The following is a 27,390-nucleotide window of genomic DNA, read 5'->3' on the forward strand; positions in this document are numbered from 1 at the left end:
CTAATGAAGTGCTGAAGTACTTTACACCACTGTGATTAGGTGAACACACAGCCCCTAATGAAGTGATGAAGTACTTTACACCACTGTGATCAGGTGAACACACAGCCCCTAATGAAGTGCTGAAGTACTTTACACCACTGTGATTAGGTGAACACACAGCCCCTAATGAAGTGCTGAAGTACTTTACACCACTGTGATTAGGTGAACACACAGCCCCTAATGAAGTGCTGAAGTACTTTACACCACTGTGATTAGGTGAACACACAGCCCCTAATGAAGTGCTGAAGTACTTTACACCACTGATAGTTATGAATTAAACTGCTTTTGTCTTCCTCATGCTGGACAAACTAATATTAAAGCAGCCCATGTAATGAAGGTATTTCTGTTTTTTATTTTATATACATTTGCAACAATTTCTAAAACCTGTTTTCACTTTGTCATGATGGGGTATTGTGTGTAGATTGATGAGGAAATTCTTTATTTAATCAATTTTATAATAATGCTGTATTGTAACAAAATGTGGAAAAAGGGAAGGGGTCTGAATACTTTCTGAATGCACTGTATCTCACCTGAGAAAGCATTAGAGTGAGCGAAACAGCGCCCCTCTGTCTCTGCATGTGTAGGTCATCTATCTGATGCTGTTGGTTCAAAAGAGTAGGACGTTGTTGCCGCCCGTAGCATCACTAACCCTAACCCCGTAGCATTGGGAAGCCAGCGAGCATCTGGCCTGAAGTTTACTAACCCTAACCCCATAGCATTGGGAAGCCAGCGAGCATCTGGCCTGAAGTTTACTAACCCTAACCCCGTAGCATTGGGAAGCCAGCGAGCATCTGGCCTGAAGTTTACTAACCCTAACCCCATAGCATTGGGAAGCCAGCGAGCATCTGGCCTGAAGTTTACTAACCCTAACCCCGTAGCATTGGGAAGCCAGCGAGCATCTGGCCTGAAGTTTACTAACCCTAACCCCGTAGCATTGGGAAGCCAGCGAGCATCTGGCCTGAAGTTTACTAACCCTAACCCCATAGCATTGGGAAGGCAGCGAGCATCTGGCCTGAAGTTTACTAACCCTAACCCCGTAGCATTGGGAAGCCAGCGAGCATCTGGCCTGAAGTTTACTAACCCTAACCCCATAGCATTGGGAAGCCAGCGAGCATCTGGCCTGAAGTTTACTAACCCTAACCCCGTAGCATTGGGAAGCCAGCGAGCATCTGGCCTGAAGTTTACTAACCCTAACCCCGTAGCATTGGGAAGCCAGCGAGCATCTGGCCTGAAGTTTACTAACCCTAACCCCATAGCATTGGGAAGCCAGCGAGCATCTGGCCTGAAGTTTACTAACCCTAACCCCGTAGCATTGGGAAGCCAGCGAGCATCTGGCCTGAAGTTTACTAACCCTAACCCCGTAGCATTGGGAAGCCAGCGAGCATCTGGCCTGAAGTTTACTAACCCTAACCCCGTAGCATTGGGAAGCCAGCGAGCATCTGGCCTGAAGTTTACTAACCCTAACCCCGTAGCATTGGGAAGCCAGCGAGCATCTGGCCTGAAGTTTACTAACCCTAACCCCATAGCATTGGGAAGCCAGCGAGCATCTGGCCTGAAGTTTACTAACCCTAACCCCGTAGCATTGGGAAGCCAGCGAGCATCTGGCCTGAAGTTTACTAACCCTAACCCCATAGCATTGGGAAGCCAGCGAGCATCTGGCCTGAAGTTTACTAACCCTAACCCCGTAGCATTGGGAAGCCAGCGAGCATCTGGCCTGAAGTTTACTAACCCTAACCCCGTAGCATTGGGAAGCCAGCGAGCATCTGGCCTGAAGTTTACTAACCCTAACCCCGTAGCATTGGGAAGCCAGCGAGCATCTGGCCTGAAGTTTACTAACCCTAACCCCGTAGCATTGGGAAGCCAGCGAGCATCTGGCCTGAAGTTTACTAACCCTAACCCCGTAGCATTGGGAAGGCAGCGAGCATCTGGCCTGAAGTTTACTAACCCTAACCCCGTAGCATTGGGAAGCCAGCGAGCATCTGGCCTGAAGTTTACTAACCCTAACCCCGTAGCATTGGGAAGCCAGCGAGCATCTGCCCTGAAGTTTACTAACCCTAACCCCGTAGCATTGGGAAGCCAGCGAGCATCTGGCCTGAAATTTACTAACCCTAACCCCGTAGCATTGGGAAGCCAGCGAGCATCTGGCCTGAAGTTTACTAACCCTAACCCTTGTTTTTCAACCACTCCACAAATGTCTTGTTAACAAACTATAGTTTTGGCAAGTCGGTTAGGACATCTACTTTGTGCATGACACAAGTAACTGTTCCAACAATTGTTTACAGACAGTTTATTTCACTTATAATTCACTGTATCACAATTCCAGTGGGTCAGAAGTTTACATACACTAAGTTGACTGTGCCTTTAAACAGCTTAGAAAATTCCAGAAAATGACATCATGGCTTTAGAAGCTTCTGATAGGCTAATTGACATCATTTGAGTCAATTGGAGGTGTACCTGTGGATGTATTTCAAGGCCTACCTTCAAACTCAGTGCCTCTTTGCTTGACATCATGGGAAAATCAAAAGGAATCTAGGATAATTGGAGACCTCCACAAGTCTGGTTCATCCTTGGGAGCAATTTCCAAACGCCTGAAGGTACCACGTTCATCTGTACAAACAATAGTATGCAAGTATAAACACCATGGGACCACGCAGCCGTCATACCGCTCAGGAAGGAGACGCGTTCTGTCTCCTAGAGATGAACGTACTTTGGTGCGAAAAGTGAAAATCAATCCCAGAACAACAGCAGAGGACCTTGTGAAGATGCTGGAGGAAACAGGTACAAAAGTATCTATATCCACAGTAAAACGAGTCCTATATTGACATAACCTGAAAGGCTGCTCAGCAAGGAAGAAGCCACTGCTCCAAAACCGCCATAAAAAAGCCAGACTACGGTTTGCAACTGCACATGGGGACAAAGATTGTACCTTTTGGAGAAATGTCCTCTGGTCTGATGAAACAAAAATAAAACTGTTTGGCCATAATGACCATCGTTATGTTTTGAGGAAAAAGGGGGATGCTTGCAAGCCGAAGAACACCATCCCAACCGTGAAGCACTGGGGTGGCAGCATCATGCTGTGGGGGTGCTTTGCTGCAGGAGGGACTGGTGCACTTCACAAAATAGATGGCATCATGAGGAAGGAAAATTATATGGATATATTGAAGCAACATCTCAAGACATCAGTCAGGAAGTTAAAGCTTGGTCGCAAATGGGTCTTCCAAATGGACAAAACGGCTTAAGGACAACAAAGTCAAGGTATTGGAGTGGCCATCACAAAGCCCTGACCTCAATCTTATAGAACATTTGTGGGCAAAACTGAAAAAGCGTGTGCGAGCAAGGAGGCCTACAAACCTGACTCAGTTACACCAGCTCTGTCAGGAGGAATGGGCCAAAATTCACCCAACTTATTGTGGGAAGCTTGTGGAAGGCTACCCGAAACGTTTGACCCAAGTTAAACAATTTAAAGGCAACGCTACCAAATACTAATTGAGTGTATGTAAACTTCTGACCCACTGGGAATGTGATGAAAGAAAGAAAAGCTTAAATAAATAATTCTCTCTACTATTATTCTGACATTTCACATTCTTAAAAAAAGTGGTGATCCTAACTGACCTAAAACATGGAATTTTTTACTAGGATTAAATATCAGGAATTGTGAAAAACTGAGGTGTATGTAAACTTCTGACTTCAACTGTATATCACGGTCGCAAGGCATATGAAGTAACAGGTTATAGAGCAAACAATGCAATTACCACATCACATAGGTTGTAATATGGCTCTGTGTGTGTGTGTGTGTGTGTGTGTGTGTGTGTGTGTGTGTGTGTGTGTGTGTGTGTGTATGTGTGTGTGTGTGTGCTGCAGGGCTCAGGGACCACCGGAGCTCTTGACCTGGGCGGAGCCTCCACTCAGATCAGCTTTGTGGCCAATCAGGATGGGGCGGAGGAATCGGCGGAGAACGCTGTGACCTTCCGTCTCTATGGAAATGACTACTTCCTTTACACACACAGCTTCCTGTGCTACGGGAAAGACCAGGTGCTCAAACTGGCACTTTCTCAGCAGACTCAGGTAATCCTGACCACTGACCCCTAACCCCTGACCCTGACCCCTGACCCCTGACCCCTAACCTCTAAACCCTGATGTCTTACCTTTGATCCCTGGCTCCTAACTCTCTGTCTGGGGACAGCTCAGTGCTGGACCTGTGTTTCCACCCAGGTTAGGGTTAGGGTTAACTCTCTGTCTGTGTGTCAGTCTGGGGACAGCTCAGTGCTGGACCCGTGTTTCCACCCAGGTTAGGGTTAGGGTTAACTCTCTGTCTGTGTGTCAGTCTGGGGACAGCTCAGTGCTAGACCCGTGTTTCCACCCAGGTTAGGGTTAGGGTTAACTCTCTGTCTGTGTGTCAGTCTGGGGACAGCTCAGTGCTGGACCCGTGTTTCCACCCAGGTTAGGGTTAGGGTTAACTCTCTGTCTGTGTGTCAGTCTGGGGACAGCTCAGTGCTGGACCCGTGTTTCCACCCAGGTTAGGGTTAGGGTTAACTCTCTGTCTGTGTGTCAGTCTGGGGACAGCTCAGTGCTGGACCCGTGTTTCCACCCAGGTTAGGGTTAGGGTTAACTCTCTGTCTGTGTGTCAGTCTGGGGACAGCTCAGTGCTGGACCCGTGTTTCCACCCAGGTTAGGGTTAGGGTTAACTCTCTGTCTGTGAGTCAGTCTGGGGACAGCTCAGTGCTGGACCCGTGTTTCCACCCAGGTTAGGGTTAGGGTTAACTCTCTGTCTGTGTGTCAGTCTGGGGACAGCTCAGTGCTGGACCCGTGTTTCCACCCAGGTTAGGGTTAGGGTTAACTCTCTGTCTGTGTGTCAGTCTGGGGACAGCTCAGTGCTGGACCCGTGTTTCCACCCAGGTTAGGGTTAGGGTTAACTCTCTGTCTGTGTGTCAGTCTGGGGACAGCTCAGTGCTGGACCCGTGTTTCCACCCAGGTTAGGGTTAGGGTTAACTCTCTGTCTGTGTGTCAGTCTGGGGACAGCTCAGTGCTGGACCCGTGTTTCCACCCAGGTTAGGGTTAGGGTTAACTCTCTGTCTGTGTGTCAGTCTGGGGACAGCTCAGTGCTGGACCCGTGTTTCCACCCAGGTTAGGGTTAGGGTTAACTCTCTGTCTGTGTGTCAGTCTGGGGACAGCTCAGTGCTGGACCCGTGTTTCCACCCAGGTTAGGGTTAAGGTTAACTCTCTGTCTGTGTGTCAGTCTGGGGACAGCTCAGTGCTGGACCCGTGTTTCCACCCAGGTTAGGGTTAGGGTTAACTCTCTGTCTGTGAGTCAGTCTGGGGACAGCTCAGTGCTGGACCCGTGTTTCCACCCAGGTTAGGGTTAGGGTTAACTCTCTGTCTGTGTGTCAGTCTGGGGACAGCTCAGTGCTGGACCCGTGTTTCCACCCAGGTTAGGGTTAGGGTTAACTCTCTGTCTGTGTGTCAGTCTGGGGACAGCTCAGTGCTGGACCCGTGTTTCCACCCAGGTTAGGGTTAGGGTTAACTCTCTGTCTGTGTGTCAGTCTGGGGACAGCTCAGTGCTGGACCCGTGTTTCCACCCAGGTTAGGGTTAGGGTTAACTCTCTGTCTGTGTGTCAGTCTGGGGACAGCTCAGTGCTGGACCAGTGTTTCCACCCAGGTTAGGGTTAGGGTTAACTCTCTGTCTGTGTGTCAGTCTGGGGACAGCTCAGTGCTGGACCCGTGTTTCCACCCAGGTTAGGGTTAGGGTTAACTCTCTGTCTGTGTGTCAGTCTGGGGACAGCTCAGTGCTGGACCCGTGTTTCCACCCAGGTTAGGGTTAGGGTTAACTCTCTGTCTGTGTGTCAGTCTGGGGACAGCTCAGTGCTGGACCCGTGTTTCCACCCAGGTTAGGGTTAGGGTTAACTCTCTGTCTGTGTGTCAGTCTGGGGACAGCTCAGTGCTGGACCCGTGTTTCCACCCAGGTTAGGGTTAGGGTTAACTCTCTGTCTGTGTGTCAGTCTGGGGACAGCTCAGTGCTGGACCCGTGTTTCCACCCAGGTTAGGGTTAGGGTTAACTCTCTGTCTGTGTGTCAGTCTGGGGACAGCTCAGTGCTGGACCCGTGTTTCCACCCAGGTTAGGGTTAGGGTTAACTCTCTGTCTGTGAGTCAGTCTGGGGACAGCTCAGTGCTGGACCCGTGTTTCCACCCAGGTTAGGGTTAGGGTTAACTCTCTGTCTGTGTGTCAGTCTGGGGACAGCTCAGTGCTGGACCCGTGTTTCCACCCAGGTTAGGGTTAGGGTTAACTCTCTGTCTGTGTGTCAGTCTGGGGACAGCTCAGTGCTGGACCCGTGTTTCCACCCAGGTTAGGGTTAGGGTTAACTCTCTGTCTGTGTGTCAGTCTGGGGACAGCTCAGTGCTGGACCCGTGTTTCCACCCAGGTTAGGGTTAGGGTTAACTCTCTGTCTGTGTGTCAGTCTGGGGACAGCTCAGTGCTGGACCCGTGTTTCCACCCAGGTTAGGGTTAGGGTTAACTCTCTGTCTGTGTGTCAGTCTGGGGACAGCTCAGTGCTGGACCCGTGTTTCCACCCAGGTTAGGGTTAGGGTTAACTCTCTGTCTGTGAGTCAGTCTGGGGACAGCTCAGTGCTGGACCCGTGTTTCCACCCAGGTTAGGGTTAGGGTTAACTCTCTGTCTGTGTGTCAGTCTGGGGACAGCTCAGTGCTGGACCCGTGTTTCCACCCAGGTTAGGGTTAGGGTTAACTCTCTGTCTGTGTGTCAGTCTGGGGACAGCTCAGTGCTGGACCCGTGTTTCCACCCAGGTTACAGTGTTGATCGGGACTACTCTAGCGTGTACTCCAGCCCCTGCGTCATGACTGGGAAACCCCTCGTCTCCAGGGACAGTTTCACCCACATAGGAACAGGAAACGCATCGCAGTGCCAGGAAGTAGTCCGAAGAATCTTCAACTTCAGTGGCTGCAGCTTCAGTCGCTGTTCTTTCAACGGGGTCTACCAGCCACCACTACAGGGGCCGTTTGGGGTGAGCTTAACTTTTACCCTAACCCTACATTCTTAGAAAAAATAGGGTTATTCGGCTGTCCTTATAGGATAACCGTTTTTGGTTCCAGGTAGAACCCTTTTGGGTTCCATGTAGAACCGTCTGTGGAAAGGGTTATTCATGGAACCCAAAAGGATTCTTCAAAGGGCTCATTCGACAGGGTCTTGTCAACCCCTGGTAACCCCTTCTGGGATTTAAAAATGCAGAACACTTCTTAGCGATGAGAATGACAAGTTGTGAGAAAATGCACAGAATCATCTCTATCTTTTTAATTTAACTGTCTCTTTCTCTCTCTCTCTTTGTCACTCTCTTTCTGTCTCTCTGTCTGTCTCTCTCTTCTCTCTCACTCTCTTTCTCTCTCTCTCTTTCTGTCTCTCTCTCTGTCTATCTGTCTCTCTCTTCTCTCTCCCTCTCTTTCTGTCTCTGTCTCTCTCTTCTCTCTCCCTCTCTTTATTTCTCTCTCTTCTCTCTCCCTCTCTTTATTTCTCACTCTTCTCTCTCCAACTCTTTATTTCTCTCTCTTCTCTCTCCCTCTCTTTATGTCTCTCTCTTCTCTCTCCCTCTCTTTATGTCTCCCTGTCTGTCTCTCTCTTCTCTCTCCCTCCCTTTCTGTTCCTCTCTGTCTCTCTCTCTTCTCTCTCCCTCTTTGTCTCTGTCTCTCTCTTCTCTCTCCCTCTTTCTGTCTCTCTCTCTCTCTCTCTCTCTCCCTCTCTTTCTGTCTCTCTCTCTCTCTTCTCTCTCTCTCTTTATTTCTCTCTTCTCTCTCCCTCTCTTTATTTCTCTCTCTTCTCTCTCCCTCTATTTATTTCTCTCTTCTCTTCTCCCTCTCTTCATGTCTCTCTCTTCTCCCTCTCTCTCTCTTCTCTCTCTCTCAGGCATTCTCAGCATTCTACTTTGTGATGAACTTTCTGAACTTGACATCAGACTCTCTGGAAAGGAGCAGGGAGAAGCTGGCGCTCTACTGTTCTACACCCTGGACCCAGGTATACACACACGCTTACACATACACACACACACACACACACACACACACACACACACAAGACACGCACTCTACACACGTACACATTAACTTTGTGTTGTATATGCAGTATGTGGTAAGAGTAGTGGCCTGATGGAACACACTTAATGTGTTGTGAAAAGTGTTATGAAATGTAATCTCATGTAGTTTTTAGAAATAATGGGGATCCATAATAAACCCCAGGAAGAGTAGCTGCTGCCTTGGCAGGAACTAATGGGGAACCTTAATAAACCCCAGGAAGAGTATCTGCTGCCTTGGCAGGAACTAATGGGGATCCATAATAAACCCCAGGAAGAGTAGCCGCTGCCTTGGCAGGAACTAATGGGGATCCATAATAAACCCCAGGAAGAGTAGCTGCTGCCTTGGCAGGAACTAATGGGGATCCATAATAAACCCCAGGAAGAGTAGCCGCTGCCTTGGCAGGAACTAATGGGGATCCATAATAAACCACAGGAAGAGTAGCCGCTGCCTCGGCAGGAACTAATGGGGATCCATAATAAACCCCAGGAAGAGTAGCCGCTGCCTCGGCAGGAACTAATGGGGATCCATAATAAACCCCAGGAAGAGTAGCTGCTGCCTTGGCAGGAACTAATGGGGATCCTTAATAAACCCCAGGAAGAGTAGCTGCTGCCTTGGCAGGAACTAATGGGGATCCTTAATAAACCCCAGGAAGAGTAGCTGCTGCCTTGGCAGGAACTAATGGGGATCCATAATAAACCCCAGGAAGAGTAGCTGCTGCCTTGGCAGGAACTAATGGGGATCCATAATAAACCCCAGGAAGAGTAGCTGCTGCCTTGGCAGGAACTAATGGGGATCCATAATAAACCCCAGGAAGAGTAGCCACTGCCTTGGCAGGAACTAATGGGGATCCATAATAAACCCCAGGAAGAGTAGCTGCTGCCTTGGCAGGAACTAATGGGGATCCATAATAAACCCCAGGAAGAGTAGCTGCTGCCTTGGCAGAAACTAATGGGGATCAATAATAAACCCCAGGAAGAGTAGCTGCTGCCTTGGCAGGAACTAATGGGGATCCTTAATAAACCCCAGGAAGAGTAGCTGCTGCCTTGGCAGGAACTAATGGGGATCCTTAATAAACCCCAGGAAGAGTAGCTGCTGCCTTGGCAGGAACTAATGGGGATCCATAATAAACCCCAGGAAGAGTAGCTGCTGCCTTGGCAGGAACTAATGGGGATCCATAATAAACCCCAGGAAGAGTAGCTGCTGCCTTGGCAGGAACTAATGGGGATCCATAATAAACCCCAGGAAGAGTAGCCACTGCCTTGGCAGGAACTAATGGGGATCCATAATAAACCCCAGGAAGAGTAGCTGCTGCCTTGGCAGGAACTAATGGGGATCCATAATAAACCCCAGGAAGAGTAGCTGCTGCCTTGGCAGAAACTAATGGGGATCCATAATAAACCCCAGGAAGAGTAGCCGCTGCCTTGGCAGGAACTAATGGGGATCCATAATAAACCCCAGGAAGAGTAGCCGCTGCCTTGGCAGGAACTAATGGGGATCCATAATAAACCCCAGGAAGAGTAGCCGCTGCCTTGGCAGGAACTAATGGGGATCCATAATAAACCCCAGGAAGAGTAGCCGCTGCCTTGGCAGGAACTAATGGGGATCCATAATTAATACAAATACACACACACTGTCAAGTTGTGTATGGTTCACACTGCAGCTCTTTGCCCAAACTTGAAAAAGGCCTCTTTAAGGACAAGGGGACAACTACATTTTCTGCTGACTTCTTTTATTTAATTCCAGTCAGTCAGTTAGTTAGTTAGTTAGTTAGTTAGTTAGTCAGTTAGTTAGGTTGATAACCTTTAAAGGAAAAACACAAAAAGAAATATACATTACTTCAAGTAAAGGTCATTTCAAATTAAATATATAATCTCAATGTAGTCATATTATCTAAATTATACTATATATACTAAATTAGACAATTGGTCTCAATTCTCAACACAAATAAACACCTAACTGGCAACAATTTTACACAACAATGTCCATGTGCCGACCGGTTGAGTCTCCAGAATCCTAAATGAGCTGAATGTGTATGAATGAGAGTCTCCTCTTCCATGAAGGAACTCCAGTGAAATGCTTTTTCACCAAACATTTCACCACCTGCTGTCACAAAGGTGCACCAGTATATATGTTCCCCAGGGAAACACAAGCTAATGATGGGTTCCACAATGCATACACTTTTTCGCCCCCTGCTGGTGTTTTATCTTTGAAATAAGTTGAAAATGTGAATGCCTTGAATATGAATACCTGTCTTTTGACGCAACACCTCCCACTTGATCTCCTGGTTGTTGAACCCAAGGAGGTCACATCGGCTTCATCTTCGATGCCTTTACTTCTGCTCTTCTACAGGTAATAACACAACCAAACGCCTGACGTCCCTGTGAAGAATTGTAGCAGGTATTTTGGTTGAACGTTTCTTTGTTTTGTCTCCATGAACATGCTTCAAAGTTGAGATGGGATAACTTGGGAAGGTTCATATATTTGCATCTCTCACAATGCCCTTCTTGTCAGCGTTGACATTGATGACCCTACCAAGCTTATACTGACTCCTTAAAGCGTTCTGGTCTGCAAGCTAGACGGCGTCTCCAACGGCCACGTTTCGCTGCTTTGTGTGCCACTTACTCCTCACAAACAGGTTAGGTCCAGCCAACTGACTCCACTTCCTCCAGAACCAGTTAACTTCCGCTTGAATGACTCTTAACCGTTTGTAGGAGTATTCTTCAAACTCAAAGCTTCCTAAGTCTCCCCTAGGTCCAGTCCTTCCAAGCAGAAGAGAATTAGGGCTGATGTATTCTATGCAGTCCTCCCGGCTCTGAGTCCTGGCACCTATGGGCCTTTCATTGGCAAGGTTAGCAGCCATGAACATAAATGTTTGATATTCACTCCGTGTGAAGAGTCCTTCTCCTCTCATATTGTGCAAGGCCCGTTTCACAGTGCGAACAGCTGCTTCTGCAGCACCATTCCTGTGAGGGGAGTCTGCCGGGTGGATCTTCCAGCTCCATTCCTGTGAGGGGAGTCTGCCGGGTGGATCTTCCAGCTCCATTCCTGTCAGGGGAGTCTGCCGGGCGGATCTTCCAGCTCCATTCCTGTGAGGGGAGTCTGCCGGGTGGATCTTCCAGCTCCATTCCTGTGAGGGGAGTCTGCCGGGTGGATCTTCCAGCTCCATTCCTGTGAGGGGAGTCTGCCGGGTGGATCTTCCAGCTCCATTCCTGTGAGGGGAGTCTGCCGGGTGGATCTTCCAGCTCCATTCCACTTCCGTCAGAGAATGTTATTCCCCAAGGTTCACCAATCCAGTTGACTGGTGTGAGGCTTCTGTGGAAGGTGATTTGGCCAAGACGTGTGTACTCCTCAAACAGTTTGATGGCTTCTTCTCTCAATTGTTCAGACAGAGGTTTGTCCCACGTGTTTCGGGTCAGAGTTTTGCCTCCAGCTTCTTAAAACGCCTTTCTGACAAGAATAGCACCCTTTTGTTTGGCAAGTGTGACGAGGCCTATTGGGTCATACAGGGTAGCTACTTGGCTTAGCAGTTCTCTTCTCATCAGTGGGTTTGGAGTTTTCCCTCTCACCTCTTCTTCAAGGAGATTTTGTCCGACTCATCTTCTTTTTCCTCTTTGAGAAATTGATTGAAGTCATAAGGTACAGTTTATCCTCTTCAACAATGTATCCAACTCCAAGGGCTTTAGTGTCTCGTTTCCTCATCTGGTTTGGGAGAATAAGTACTGTGCTTGATTCCGCTCCTTGTTCTCCTGGTACGATCTCCCGCCTCCCACTTTGGCCTGACCGGACCCAGGGTTTGAGGAAGAATCCGCCTGTCCTCAGGATCTCTTCAACTCTTTTGGTGTCCTTGTCCAGCTTTTGTAAGTCATTATGGGAAGTCAGGATGTCATCGACATAGGCATCCTCTTCAAGGATCCTACGTTCCTCCTCCAGGTGTGCGAACATGGCCAGTTGTGCAATGCACCCTGCTGGTCGATCGCCAATGTTGACTCTGGTGATGGCATACTCTTCAATCTCTTCTTCCTCAGTGTTTCTCCAGAGAAATCTGTGGAGATGCATCTCCAGGTTTTCTAACCACACCGAATTGTACATCTTCCTGATGTCGCCAAGAGCAGCATGGACACCTCTTCTGAACCTGAGTTGTACTGCTCGGATGGGATTGAGGACATCAGGCCCTTTCAGCAGCAGGTCATTCATGCTGACCCCTTTAAACTTCTGGCTGCTGTTCAAAAACAGTTGCACAGGTGTTGTGACAGAGTGTGGGTTTGGCGCCACCAAGTGGATGACATACCATACTGGTCCTTTCCAGCTGGTGATCATCTCTTTGGTGAGTTTCTTTGCTGCTCTTCTCTCCACCATTTCATGCACTTGAGCTGTGTATGCTATTTTCCACTCTGGCTCTTTTTTGAGTTGTTTTTCTGTTCTTAAGAAGGTGGCTTCAACCCCACTCCTGTTGTAGGGAAGGGACCATGGATCTTGAATCCAGGGGTATTTTGTGTCCCAGTGTGGTTCATCGCTGTGAGCATCTGCTTTGATGTAGGTGAGGCCTTTCCTTATGATCTCCAGCTCTCTTTCCTCACTCAGAGTCATTTCCTTGCCTCCTGGTTGACAATTGCCGCACCGGCATCCTCCACACTTCGGTTCGCCAGCTTCTCCAATGCTATCCCATTTCCACCAATCCAAGAACTCTCTGCGAGCAACTGTGCTTTTGGTTTCAGCTGTGAACTCTTGTGTTTTAGTTATCTCTTGATACTTGACAGCGGTTGCTCTCATGGATCGAGCAAAGTGCGTTCCAGACCTGTGTGCGGCCATATCGACTTCTTCAAACAGATCTGGATGTGCTCCACCAACAGTCTTTCCTAGTGGGCTCTCCCATAAAACAAGGTCTCCAATCACCTTCACTCTTTGCAGAGCAAGTCTTCCTTCGCGGTGGCTTATCAGTAGCTCAATGCTCTCTGGTCCCCTCAGATCTCCTAGATTGACTTCTGGGAAGAACTTCTTGAGTTGCTCAGGTTTGATGACTCTGTGGATGTTGGCAATTTCATTCAAACCATAGCAGACAAGCTCATGGGCTCTTTCTGTGCCTCTAGGCATTTTGACCCTCACTCTGAGGAGATATCTTCTGGTTGTAACCTTCATGGCCATTCCCCCAACTCCATGGACGACTAAAGTGATGTTTTCACTTCGAAGATTTAATCTCCTGGCAGCTCTGTGGGTGATATAATTTGTGTCCGATGCCAAGTCGATCAGGGTTCCAATTTTTGTCCTGCATTGGCAGTTACCTCGAGCAGCATTAGAATAACTGGCAATTATTATACTGCACTTGGCACAATCTCTCCAAGCTGGATCTTTTCAACACAGTTTGTCTTTGCGGTGATGTTGGTGAACGCTCTCTTGAATTTGTCCGCCATCTCTGGGGAGAGTTTAGATACAAATTCCTCCTGCTCCTCAGTCCACTTATGCCTTCTCACATTGAATTGTCTTCTTTCTGAGTCACTCCTCTTGAAGTCTCCCTTCAGGCATAGAAAGAAATTGTGGTCTTTTTTACAGTTTCTGTTCCTGCAAAGGTATGTCTCTTTGCATTCATCATCTTCTCCATGACAGACCAAGCACCTCTTGCAGGCCCCCAGCTTTTCTACAGCAGCCAACTTTTCCACCGGCTTCAGTTCTTTGAAACGCTTGCAAAATAATATATTTTCTCTGTGCTTTTCATCTCCACACACAACACAGCCGCCTTTCGTTGTGGACCGCGTGGACGCATATTTCCTCTCCATGCAAGCATTTTTCTATTCAGGCCTTTCACTCACTCCCAGCTGCTCCAGTTTTTCAAGAATTTCCTCGTGTTTTCAGGAATTTAAGAAGGTTCTCAAAGTGATTGTCTGGTGTGACATTATTCCACGGATTAACCATGAAGACAAGCCAATCTCTCTTGATGTTGTCAGGTAACTTGCTTTCTATGGATCTGATCACTAGAGGGTTGTTGATGGCGCCTGTGTTTCCAAGCTCCGTGAGGTCATCCAGGGCCTTCTCTATAGTTTGGATCATGTCGATAACTTTCCTAGGCTGTTTTGCCCTTAAAGCAGGACTTTTCTCCAGATCCTCCATTATCTCCAAGGCAATTGTAGACTTGTTTCCATACCTAAATTTAATTTAATTTAATATGCCATTTAGCAGACGCTTTTATCCAAAGCGACTTAGTCATGCGTGCATACATTTTTTTTGTGTATGGGTGGTCCCGGGGATCAAACCCACTACCTTGGCGTTACAAGCGCCGTGCTCTACCAGCTGAGCTACAGAGGACCGCTGTAAACAGAGATGGCTTTGAGCTACGGTGGGATAGTGTGAAAACACTATTCCAAAATGCAATCCAAAATGCAATCGCAAGCCTAGCAGAGTGGCAATGAGGGTGGATTCCAGTGGCGGAAAAGGAAAGGCTGGGAGGCAGAGTGAAGGATCTGAAGGCATTCGGCAACAACCTTGAAACAACCTTGAAGCAAGGAGGGCCTGTTCTCCAGCACCCTGAACATGTCCTCAGCAGTGTTGTGAGAAGACAAACGGAGGTCTCTGCATATCCTCTCATCTCTCCTGTCAATGAGTTGGATCTTCTTTACTTCGACTGAGCCTGTTGGTTCCCCCTGCTTTTGCAGACTCTCCCAGTCTCTTCTCCATCGATGGACATTTCTTTTATACCCACTGAACCTGGGTAGACAGATTGGCTTTATCCTCAGTGCTGTGAGAAATCCTGCCCTCCTTGCTTCAAGGTTGTTGCCGAATGCCTTCAGATCCTTCACTCTGCCTCCCAGCCTTTCCTTTTCCGCCACTGGAATCCACATCTCCCACTCTGCTAGGCTTGCGATTGCATTTTGGATTGCATTTTGGAATAGTGTTTTCACACTATCCCACCGTAGCTCAAAGCCATCTCTGTTTACAGCGGTAACAGGTATCTGAGCAACTCCATCACTGGCTGTCTCGGCTTCATGGATTGCAGACTTCACCTCATTCTCACCGTATCTAGGCCATAGATTGGACCATCTCCCTGACCTTCATCCAATCGTGCTTCGCATTCTTGGAACGTCTTCTCAAGTTCAGTCTGCTGCTCCTTGCTCAGTTCAGCTTCTTCACCCTCATCGGTTCCAGCTTCAATGTCTGCCAGAAGGCCAGCCCTGTATTCGTCATTTGTCTCACTGACCGTCCTCGCCTCCGACTTGAGCTTCTTGAACTCCTCTTGTAGTTCTCTTTTAGTCATGTGCTTTGCGCCTCTGCTGAGGAAGTTTGCCTGCTTGGTAAAAGTGCTTTTAGCTAAAGTTATTTTTTGCTTCAGCTCCTTCACTGTTATTCCAAGAGCTTCCTCCGCCATGTTGAGATGTCAGTCAATACTCCTCTCTGCGACGACAGCTTTCCTGACTTCAGGCCGTTAATCCTTTTGTCTTCACTGCCACGCCGGTTATCAACTGTCAAGTTGTGTATGGTTCACACTGCAGCTCTTTGACCAAACTTGAAAAAGGCCTCTTTAAGGACTGAAGGACGCAAGGGACAACTCAATTTTCTTCTGACTTATTTTATTTAATTCCAGTTCGTTAGATAGTTAGTTAGTTAGTTAGTCAGTTAGTCAGTTAGTTAGTTAGATAGTTAGGTTGATAACCTTTAAAGGCAAAACACATAAATAAATATACATTACTTCAAGTAAGGTCATTTCAAATTAAATATATAATCTCAATGTAGTCATATTATCTAAATTATACTATATATACTAAATTAGACAATTGGTCTCAATTCTCAACACAAATAAACACCTAACTGGCAACAATTTTACACACCAATGTCCATGTGCCGACCGGTTGAGTCTCCAGAATCCTAAATGAGCTGAATGTGTATGAATGAGAGTCTCCTCTTCCATGAAGGAACTCCAGTGAAATGATTTTTCACCAAACATTTCACCACCTGCTGTCACAAAGGTGCACCTGTATATATGTTCCCCAGGGAAACACAAGCTAATGATGGGTTCCACAATGCATACACTTTTTCGCCCCCTGCTGGTATTTTATCTTTGAAATAAGTTGAAAATGTGAATGCCTTGAATATGAATACCTGTCTTTTGACGCAACACACACAAACACGTAAGCACACACATGCACTTTCTCCCACTCCCACTCAGTGTGTAATGTGTGTGTGTGTGCAGATCAAGCAGCAGCATCCTGATGTGAAGGAGAAGTATCTGGCAGAGTACTGTTTCTCCGGGAGCTACATCCTCTCTCTACTGACTGACGGATACAACTTCACCTCAGACACCTGGACACACATCACATTCATCAAGAAGGTCAGACACACACACCTGTCGATATAAACAGGCCTGTAGAAACATGTTCTCTGTATTGATAGCTGATGACTGTTAAGAGTTGGTAGAAACATGTTCTCTGTATTGATAGCTGATGACTGTTAAGAGTTGGTAGAAACATGTTATCTGTATTGATAGCTGATGACTGTTAAGAGTTATAATATAATATAATATAATATAATATGCCATTTAGCAGAGAGTTGGCATGTTGTTAGTAGTAAAATATGCATTCATGTCATACTATCAGTCTTCATGTTCAAGTTTTTATTCATGTGCAGTGAAATGCCTTTTCCCAACAATGCAGTAATCAATATCAGTATAGTACTATAAACTAGAGTAAAGTCTAACAAAAACACAGTAGAAATATACAAATAAGAAATAAGGAGAACATTATAAAGTATGTAAGCTGTATACATGGTCAGTTCCAATACCATATTAACGATGTGCAGGGATACTGTAGTGATGGAGGTAGATATGTATAGGGATATGTGCCATTAAACCCCTACAACTCATCCAGAATGCCACAGCCCGTCTGGTGTTCAACCTTCCCAAGTTCTCTCACGTCACCCCGCTCCTCCGCACACTCCACTGGCTTCCAGTTGAAGCTTGCATCTGCTACAAGACCATGGTGCTTGCCTACGGAGCTGTGAGGGGAACGGCACCTCCGTACCTTCGGGCTCTGATCAGTCCCTACACCCAAACGAGGGCATTGCGTTCATCCACCTCTGGCCTGCTGGCTCCCCTTCCTCTGCGGAAGCATAGTTCCCGCTCAGCCCAGTCAAAACTGTTCGCTGCTCTGGCACCCCAATGGTGGAACAAGCTCCCTCACGACGCCAGGACAGCGGAGTCACTCACCACCTTCCGGAGACACTTGAAACCCCACCTCTTTAAGGAATACCTGGGATAGGATAAAGTAATCCTTCTACCCCCCCCCCCCTTACCCCCCCCCCCCCCCCAAAAAAAAAAACATATTGTAAAGTGGTTATCCCACTGGCTATAAGGTGAATGCACCAAGTTGTAAGTCGCTCTGGATAAGAGCGTCTGCTAAATGACGTAAATGGAGTGATAGATATGTTTTTATTTTGTATGTTTGATATATATATATTTTTTTTTAGTTATTTAGCAGCTGCTCTTATCCAGAGCGACTAACAGTTAGTGAGTGCGTACATTTTAATTTTTTCATACTGGCCCCCGTGGGAATCGAACCCACCACCCTGGCGTTGCAAAGGCCATGCTCTACCAACTGAGTTACACGGGGGGAAGGTGACTAGGCATCAGGATATATGATCAACAGAGTGTTGAACAAGTTGAGGAGACTCAATTACTTGGCGTTACCTTAGATTGTAAACTGTCATGGTCAAAACATAGAGATTCAATGGTTGTACAGATGGGGAGAGGTCTGTCCATAATAAAGAGATGCTCTGCTGTTTTGACACCACCCTCCAAAAAGCAATTCCTGCAGGCTCTAGCTTTGTCAGAACAGAACAGCACGTCTTGCTCTTCATTGTAATCAGAGGGCTGATATAAATACTATGCATGCCAGTCTCTCTTGGCTAAGAGTTGACGAGAGACTGACTGCATCACTTCTTGTTTTTATAAGAAACATTAATGTGTTGAAAATCCCAAATCTTTTGCATAGTCAATTTACACACAGCTGACACACACACTTACCCCACCAGAACATGCCACCAGGGGTCTTTTCACAGTCCTGACACACACACTTACCCCACCAGACATGCAACCAGGGGTCTTTTCACAGTCCCCAGGTCCAGAACAAATTCAAGAAAGTGTACAGTATGATATAGAGCCATTATTGCATGAAACTCCGTCCCATCTCATATTGCTCAAATGAACAGCAAAACCTGGTTTCAAAAAACAGATAAAGCAACACCTCACGGCACAACGCCTCTCCCCTATTTGACCTAGATAGTTTGTGTGTATGTATTGATATGTAGGCTACGTGTGCCTTGAGCTGTTGTTGTCTATTCATGTTCTGTATTATGTCATGTTTCATGTTTTGTGTGGACCCCAGGAAGAGTAGCTGCTGCTTTCACAACAGCTAATGGGGATCCTAATAAAATACAAAAAATACCAATCATTTAGATTCTATATCCTGACCTGAACAATGTTCTCTACTGAGGATCATTTAGATTCTATATCCTGACCTGAACAATGTTCTCTACTGAGGATCATTTAGATTCTATATCCTGACCTGAACAATGTTCTCTACTGAGGATCATTTAGATTCTATATCCTGACCTGAACAATGTTCTCTACTGAGGATCATTTAGATTCTATATCCTGACCTGAACAATGTTCTCTACTGAGGATCATTTAGATTATATATCCTGACCTGAACAATGTTCTCTACTGAGGATCATTTAGATTCTATATCCTGACCTGAACAATGTTCTCTACTGAGGATCATTTAGATTCTATATCCTGACCTGAACAATGTTCTCTACTGAGGATCATTTAGATTATATATCCTGACCTGAACAATGTTCTCTACTGAGGATCATTTAGATTATATATCCTGACCTGAACAATGTTCTCTACTGAGGATCATTTAGATTCTATATCCTGACCTGAACAATGTTCTCTACTGAGGATCATTTAGATTCTATATCCTGACCTGAACAATGTTCTCTACTGAGGATCATTTAGATTATATATCCTGACCTGAACAATGTTCTCTACTGAGGATCATTTAGATTATATATCCTGACCTGAACAATGTTCTCTACTGAGGATCATTTAGATTCTATATCCTGACCTGAACAATGTTCTCTACTGAGGATCATTTAGATTCTATATCCTGACCTGAACAATGTTCTCTACTGAGGATCATTTAGATTATATATCCTGACCTGAACAATGTTCTCTACTGAGGATCATTTAGATTATATATCCTGACCTGAACAATGTTCTCTACTGAGGATCATTTAGATTATATATCCTGACCTGAACAATGTTCTCTACTGAGGATCATTTAGATTCTATATCCTGACCTGAACAATGTTCTCTACTGAGGATCATTTAGATCTACAGTTTAAGTCGGAAGTTTACATACACCTTAGCCAAATACATTTAAACTCAGTTTTCACAATTCCTGACATTTAATCCTAGTACAAATTCCCTGTCTTAGGTCAGTTAGGATCACCACTTTATTTTAAGAATGTGAAATGTCAGAATAATAGTAGAGAGAATGATTTATTTCAGCTTTTATTTCTTTCATCACATTCCCAGTGGGTCAGAAGTTTACATACACTCAATTAGTATTTGGTAGCATTGCCTTTAAATTGTTTAACTTGGGTCAAATGTTTCAGATAGCCTTCCACAAGCTTCCCAAAATAAGTTGGGTGAATTTTGGCCCATTCCTCCTGACAGAGCTGGTGTAACTGAGTCAGGTTTGTAGGCCTCCTTGCTCGCACACACTTTTTCAGTTCTGCCCACCCATTTTCTATAGGATTGAGGTCAGGGCTTTGTGATGGCCACTCCAATACATTGACTTTGTTGTCCTTAAGCCGTTTTGCCAATACTTTGGAAGTATACTTGGGGTCATTGTCCATTTGGAAGACCCATTTGCGACCAAGCTTTAACATCCTGACTGATGTCTTGAGATGTTGCTTCAATATATCCACATAATTTTCCTTCCTCATGATGCCATCTATTTTGTGAAGTGCACCAGTCCCTCCTGCAGCAAAGCACCCCCACAGCATGATGCTGCCACCCCCGTGCTTCACGGTTGGGATGGTGTTCTTCGGCTTGCAAGCCTTCCCCTTTTTCCTCCAAACATAACGATGGTCATTATGGCCAAACAGTTCTATTTTTGTTTCATCAGACCAGAGGACATTTCTCAAAAAAGTACGATCTTTGTCCCCATGTGCAGTTGCAAACCGTAGTCTGGCTTTTTTATGGCGGTTTTGGAGCAGTGGCTTCTTCCTTGCTGAGCAGCCTTTCAGGTGATGTCGATATAGGACTCGTTTTACTGTGGATATAGATACTTTTGTACCCGTTTCCTCCAGCATCTTCACAAGGTCCTTTGCTGTTGTTCTGGGATTGATTTTCACTTTTTGCACCAAAGTACGTTCATCTCTAGGAGACAGAACGCGTCTCCTTCCTGAGCGGTATGACGGCTGCGTGGTCCCATGGTGTTCATACTTGCATACAATTGTTTGTACAGATGAACGTGGTACCTTCAGGCATTTGGAAATTGCTCCCAAGGATGAACCAGACTTGTTGAGGTCTACAATTTATTTTCTGAGGTCTTAGCTGATTTCTTTTGATTTTTCCCATGATGTCAAGCAAAGAGGCACTGATTTTGAAGGTAGGCCTTGAAATACATCCACATGTACACCTCCAATTGACTCAAATGATGTCAATTAGCCTATCAGAAGCTTCTAAAGCCATGACATCATTTTCTGGAATTTTCCAAGCTGTTTAAAGGCACAGTCAACTTAGTGTATGTAAACTTCTGACCCACTGGAATTGTGATACAGTGAATTATAAGTGAAATCATCTGTCTGTAAACAATTGTTGGAAAAATGACTTGTGTCATGCACAAAGTAGATGTCCTAACCGACATGCCAAAACTATAGTTTGTTAACAAGACATTTGTGGAGTGGTTGAAAAACTAGTTTTAATGACTCCAACCTAAGTGTATGTAAACTTCCGACTTCAACTGTATATCACTCCCCTTATCACGTAGACTGGGATATGTTCCGGGTAGCCTCTGAGAATAATATAGACGCATACACTGATTCAGTGAGTGGGTTTATAAGGAAGTGTATAGGAGATGGTGTACCCACTCTGACTATTAAAACCTACCCTAACCAGAAACCGTAGATAGATGGCAGCATTCGCGAAAAACTGAAAGCACGAACCACCGCATTTAACCATGGCAAGGTGACTGGGAATATGGCAGAATACAAACAGAGTGGTCGTTCCCTCCGCAAGGCAGTCAAACAGGCTAAACGTCAATATCGAGACAAAGTGGAGTCACAATTCAACGGCTCAGACACGAGACGTATGTGGCAGGGTCTACAGACAATCACGGACTACAATAGGAAAACCAGCCACATCGCGGACACCGACGTCTTGCTTCCAGACAAGCTAAACATCTTCTTTGCCCACTTTGAGGATAACACAGTGCCACCGACGCGGCCAGCTACCAAGGACTGTGGGCTCTCCTTCTCCATGGCCGACGTGAGTAAGACATTTAAGCGTGTTAACCCCCGCAAGGCTGCAGGCCCAGACGGCATCCCTAGCCGCGTCCTCAGAGCATGTGCAGACCAGCTGGCTGGTGAGTTTACGGACATATTCAGTCTCTCCCAATCCCAGTCTGCGGTCCCCACATGCTTCAAGATGGCCACCATTGTTCCTGTACCCAAGAATACAAAGGTAACTGAGCTAAATGACTATAATGACTATCGCCCCGTAGCATTCACTTCTATCATCATGAAGTGCTTTGAGAGACTAGTCAAGGATCATATCACCTCATGGTCCTCTGTAGCTCAGCTGGTAGAGCACGGCGCTTGTAACGCCAAGGTAGTGGGTTCGATCCCCGGGACCACCCATACACAAAAAAATGTATGCACGCATGACTGTAAGTCGCTTTGGATAAAAGCGTCTGCTAAATGGCATATTATATTATTATTATTATTTACCTTACCTGTCACCCTAGACTCACTTCAATTTGCTCACCGCCCCAATAGGTCCACAGATGATGCAATCGCCATCACACTGCACACTGCCCTATCCCATCTGGACAAGAGGAATACCTATGTAAGAATGCTGTTCATTGACTATAGCTCAGCATTCAACACCGTAGTACCTTCCAAGCTCATCTCCACTTCACTGATCCTCAACGCTGGGGCCCCACAAGGGTGTGTGCTCAGCCCCCTCCTGTACTCCCTGTTCACCCATGACTGCATAGCCATGCACGCCTCCAACAAGTATGCAGACGACACAACAGTAGTAGGCTTGATTACCAACAACGATGAGTCAGCCTACAGGGAGGAGGTGAGGGCTCTCAGAGTGTGGTGTCAGGAGAATAACCTCTCACTCAACATCAACAAAACAAAGGAGATGATCGTGGACTTCAGGAAACAGCAGAGGGAGTACCCCCCTATCCACATTGACGGGACAGCAGTGGCGAAGGTGGAAAGTTTTAAGTTCCTCGGCGTACATATCACTGACAAACTGAAATGGTCCACCCCACACAGACAGTGTGGTGAAGAAGGCGCAACAGAGCCTCTTCAACCTCAGGAGGCTGAAGAAATTTGGCTTGGCCCCTAAGATCCTCACAAACTTTTACAGAGTCACAATTAAGAGCATCCTGTCGGGCTGTATCACCGCCTGGTACAGCAACTGCACCGCCCACAACCGCAGGACTCTCCAGAGGGTGGTGCGGTCTGCCCAACGCATCACCGGGGGCACACTGCCCGCACTCCAGGACACCTACAGCACCCGATGTCACAGGAAGGCCAAAAAGATAATCAAGGACAACTACCACCCGAGCCACTGCCTGTTCACCCCGCTATCATCCAGAAGGCGAGGTCAGTACAGGTGCATCAAAGCTGGGACCGAGAGACTGAAAAACAGCTTCTATCTCAAGGCCATCAGACTGTTAAATAGCCATCACTAGCACAGAGAGGCAGCTGCCTACATACAGACTTGAAAATCACTGGCCACTTTAATAAATGGAACACAGGTCACTTTAATAATGCCACTTTATTTGTTGTTATTCTGTCTCTCACTGTTTAAATAAACCTACCATTAAAATTATAGACTGATCATTTCTTTGTCAGTGGGCAAACTTACAAAATCAGCAGGGGATCAAATACTTCTTTTCCATCACTGTATATATTCTTATTCCATTCCTTTACTTAGATTTCTGTGTATTAGATATTTGTAGTGGAACTGTTAGATATTACTTGCTAGATATTAATGCACTGTCGGAACTAGAAGCACAAGCATTTCACTACACTAGCAATAACATCTGCTAACCATGTGTATGTGACCAATACATTTGATTTGATTTGATTTTGATTTGACCTGAACAATGTTCTCTACTGAGGATCATTTAGATTCTATATCCTGTTCTCTTGACTTTCTGAAATATATCTTCAACACTGACTGTGATGTTTTGTGTGTTTGTGTGTGTGTGTGTGTAGATTTCAGGTAGTGATGCAGGTTGGACGTTGGGCTACATGCTGAATCTGACCAATATGATTCCAGCCGAGGCTCCAGACACTCCTCCTCTTCCTCACGCCGGCTACATCACCGTCCAATTCTTCATCTCTCTCCTCCTCTTCTTCTTCCTCCTCTTCCTCCTCTTCCTCAGTCTCCGATCCCGGTGGCCGCGCTGCAACTCCCAGACACAGATGATATAGACGCACTGGACACAATATGGACACCTGTGTGTGTGTGTGTGTGTGTGTGTGTGTGTGTGTGTGTGTGAACATGATGTTTCTAAAATGTATCTCATAATGTTATGCTTCTTATTCTCCAGTAAAGTTCAGACGTATAAAAACGGACCGACTGACTGACTGTCATTTATTGACTCTTTGAAAGAATGTTCAGATTACATATTCACATGACACACTCACATGACATATTCACATGACACACTCACCTGACATATTCACATGACATATTCACATGACATATTCACATGACATACTCACATGACATATTCACCTGACATACTCACCTGACATATTCACCTGACATATTCACCTGACATATTCACATGACATACTCACCTGACATATTCACATGACATACTCACCTGACATATTCACATGACATACTCACCTGACATATTCACATGACATACTCACCTGACATATTCACATGACATACTCACATGACATATTCACCTGACATACTCACCTGACATATTCACCTGACATATTCACCTGACATATTCACATGACATACTCACCTGACATATTCACCTGACATATTCACCTGACATATTCACATGACATATTCAAATGACATACTCACCTGACATATTCACATGACATACTCACCTGACATATTCACATGACATACTCACCTGACATATTCAAATGACATACTCACCTGACATATTCACATGACATATTCACATGACATACTCACCTGACATATTCACATGACATATTCACATGACATATTCACATGACATATTCACCTGACATATTCACATGACATACTCACCTGACATATTCACATGACATACTCACCTGACATATTCACATGACATACTCACCTGACATATTCACCTGACATATTCACATGACATATTCACATGACATACTCACCTGACATATTCACATGACATACTCACCTGACATATTCACATGACATACTCACCTGACATATTCACATGACATACTCACCTGACATATTCAAATGACATACTCACCTGACATATTCACCTGACATATTCACATGACATATTCACATGACATACTCACCTGACATATTCAAATGACATATTCAAATGATGTAAAAATGACGTATTGCCTATATGAACAGGTTTATAACAGGTTTATAGCAGGATTGTATTGACTGTATGAACAGGTTTATAAGAGGTATATATTGACTATATGAACAGATTTATAATAGGTTTTTAACAGGTATGTGTTGACTATATGAATAGTTTTATATCAGGTATGTATTGACTATATGAACTGGTTTATAACATGTTTGTATTGACTATATGAACAGATTTTTAACAGGTTTATAATAGGTTTACAACATGTTCGTATTTCGTAAGCCTATATGAACAGGTTTATAACGGATTTGCATTGACTATGTGAACAGGTTTATAAAAGGTGTATTTGCATTTGTATTTATTATGGATCCCCATTAGCTGCTGCCAAGGTAGCAGATACTCTTTCTAAAAACATTACAATACATTCATAACAGATTTCAGAACAGTAGTCCAGGTGTGACAAAACTAGAGCCTGTAGGACCTGCCTTGTTGATAGTGCTGTTAAGAAGGCAGAGCAGCGCTTTATTATGGACAGACTTCTCCCCATCTTAGCTACTGTTGTATCAGTATGTTTTGACCATGACAGTTTACAATCCAGGGTTACTCCAAGCAGTTTAGTCACCTCAACTTGCTCAATTTCCACATTATTTATTACAAGATTTAGTTGAGGTTTATGGTTTAGTGAATAATTTGTCCCAAATACATTGCTTTTGAAGTATTTAGGACTAACTTATTCCTTGCCACCCATTCTGAAACTAACTGCAGCTCTTTGTTAAGTGTTGCAGTCATTTCAGTCGCTGCAGTAGCTGAGGTGTATAGTGTTGAGTCATCCGTATACATAGACACACTGGCTTTACTCAAAGCAGTGTGTCTCAAAGCAAAGTCCGACTCATCCCAAACCATCTCAATTTGGTTGATGCAGCACTCCATCACTCTCCTTCTTGGTAAAATAGCCCTTACACAGCCTGGAGGTGTGTGGGTCATTGGCCTGTTGAAAAACAAATGATAGCTAAGCCCAAACCAGATGGGATGGTGTATCGCTGCAGAATGCTGTTGTAGCCATGCTGGTTAAGCGTGCCTTGAATTCTAAATAAATCACAGACAGTGTCACCAGCAAAGCACCCCCACACCATAACACCTCTTGGCCCAAGCAAGTCTCTTCTTCTTATTGGTGTCCGTTAGTAGTGGTTTCTTTGCAGCAATTCAACCATGAAGCCCTGATTCACATAGTCTCCTCTGAACAGTTGATGTTGAGATGTGTCTGTTACTTGAACTCTGTGAAGCATTTATTTGGGCTGCAATTTCTGAGGCTGGTAACTCTAATGAACTTATCTTCTGCAGCAGAGGTAACTCTGGGTCTTCCATTCCTGTGGCGGTCCTCATGAGAGCCAGTTTCATCATAGTGCTTTATGTTTTTTGCGACTGCACTTGAAGAAAGATCTTCAAATTTTCTGTACTGATTGACCTTCATGTCTTAAAGTAATGATGGACTGTCGTTTCTCTTTGCTTATTTGAGCTGTTCTTGCCATAATATGGACTTGGTCTTTTACCAAATAGGGCTATCTTCTGTATACCACCCCTACCTTGTCACAACACAACTGATTGGCTCAAATGCATTAAGAAGGAAAGAAATTCCATAAATTAACTCTTAACAAGGCACATCTGTTAATTGAAATACATTCCAGGTGACTACCTCATGAAGCTGGTTGAGAGAATGTGTGCAAAGCTGTCATCAAGGCAAAGGGTGGCTATTAGAAGAATCTCAAATATAAAATATATGTCACGCCCTGGCTCTGGGACTCTGTTATGTTGAGCCAGGGTGTGTTGTTTCTTTGTGTTTTGTGTGCTAGGGTGATATTCTAGTTCATTTGTTTCTATGTTTGCCGGTGTGGTTCTCAATCAGAGGCAACGTGAATCAGCTGTTGCTTGTTGTCTCTGATTGGGAACCATACTTAGGCAGCCTGTTTTCCACAGTGTGTTGTGGGATCTTGTTCCGTTTGGTTTGTGTAACCGTAGGACTGCACGTTTCGTATCGTTTGTTGTTTTGTTCTGGAATAAAAGAAGTATGTTCACTTATCACGCTGCGCATTGGTCCACTTCTTCCTCCGACGAGTGTGACAATATAATTTGATTTAAAAAAGAAAAAACTTTTTTGGTTACTACATGATTCCATATGTGTTATTTCATAGTTTTGATGTCTTCAGTATTAATCTACAATGTAAATAAAATAGTAAAAATCAAGAAAAACCCTTGAATGAGTACAGTTGAAGTCGGAAGTTTACATACACTTACGTTGGAGTCATTAAAACTCGTTTTTCAAACACTCCACAAATTTCTTGTTAACAAACTATCGTTTTGGCAAGACGGTTAGGACATCTACTTTGTGCATGACACAAGTAATTTTTCCAACAATTGTTTACAGACAGATTATTTCACTTATAATTCACTGTATCA

General features: G+C 45.2%; 1 protein-coding gene across 1 annotated transcript in view; it reads left to right on the top strand.

Moving 5' to 3' along the window:
- The window catches only part of LOC311118689 (ectonucleoside triphosphate diphosphohydrolase 1-like), a 64,318-nt gene extending 40,331 nt beyond the window's left edge, over positions 1–23,987 (top strand). Inside the window, exons 6-10 of the mRNA XM_084193476.1 lie at positions 3,901–4,104; positions 6,796–7,053; positions 7,947–8,054; positions 16,290–16,427; positions 23,624–23,987. Coding sequence (XP_084049602.1) covers positions 3,901–4,104; positions 6,796–7,053; positions 7,947–8,054; positions 16,290–16,427; positions 23,624–23,842 — 927 coding nt within the window. The 3' untranslated portion in view covers positions 23,843–23,987. The remainder of the gene's footprint in view (positions 1–3,900; positions 4,105–6,795; positions 7,054–7,946; positions 8,055–16,289; positions 16,428–23,623) is intronic.
- The last annotated feature ends 3,403 nt before the right edge of the window (positions 23,988–27,390 follow it).

This window comes from Coregonus lavaretus (genome assembly GCF_964263955.1).
Source record: "Coregonus lavaretus genome assembly, contig: HAP1_SCAFFOLD_207, whole genome shotgun sequence".
Lineage (NCBI taxonomy): Eukaryota > Metazoa > Chordata > Actinopteri > Salmoniformes > Salmonidae > Coregonus > Coregonus lavaretus.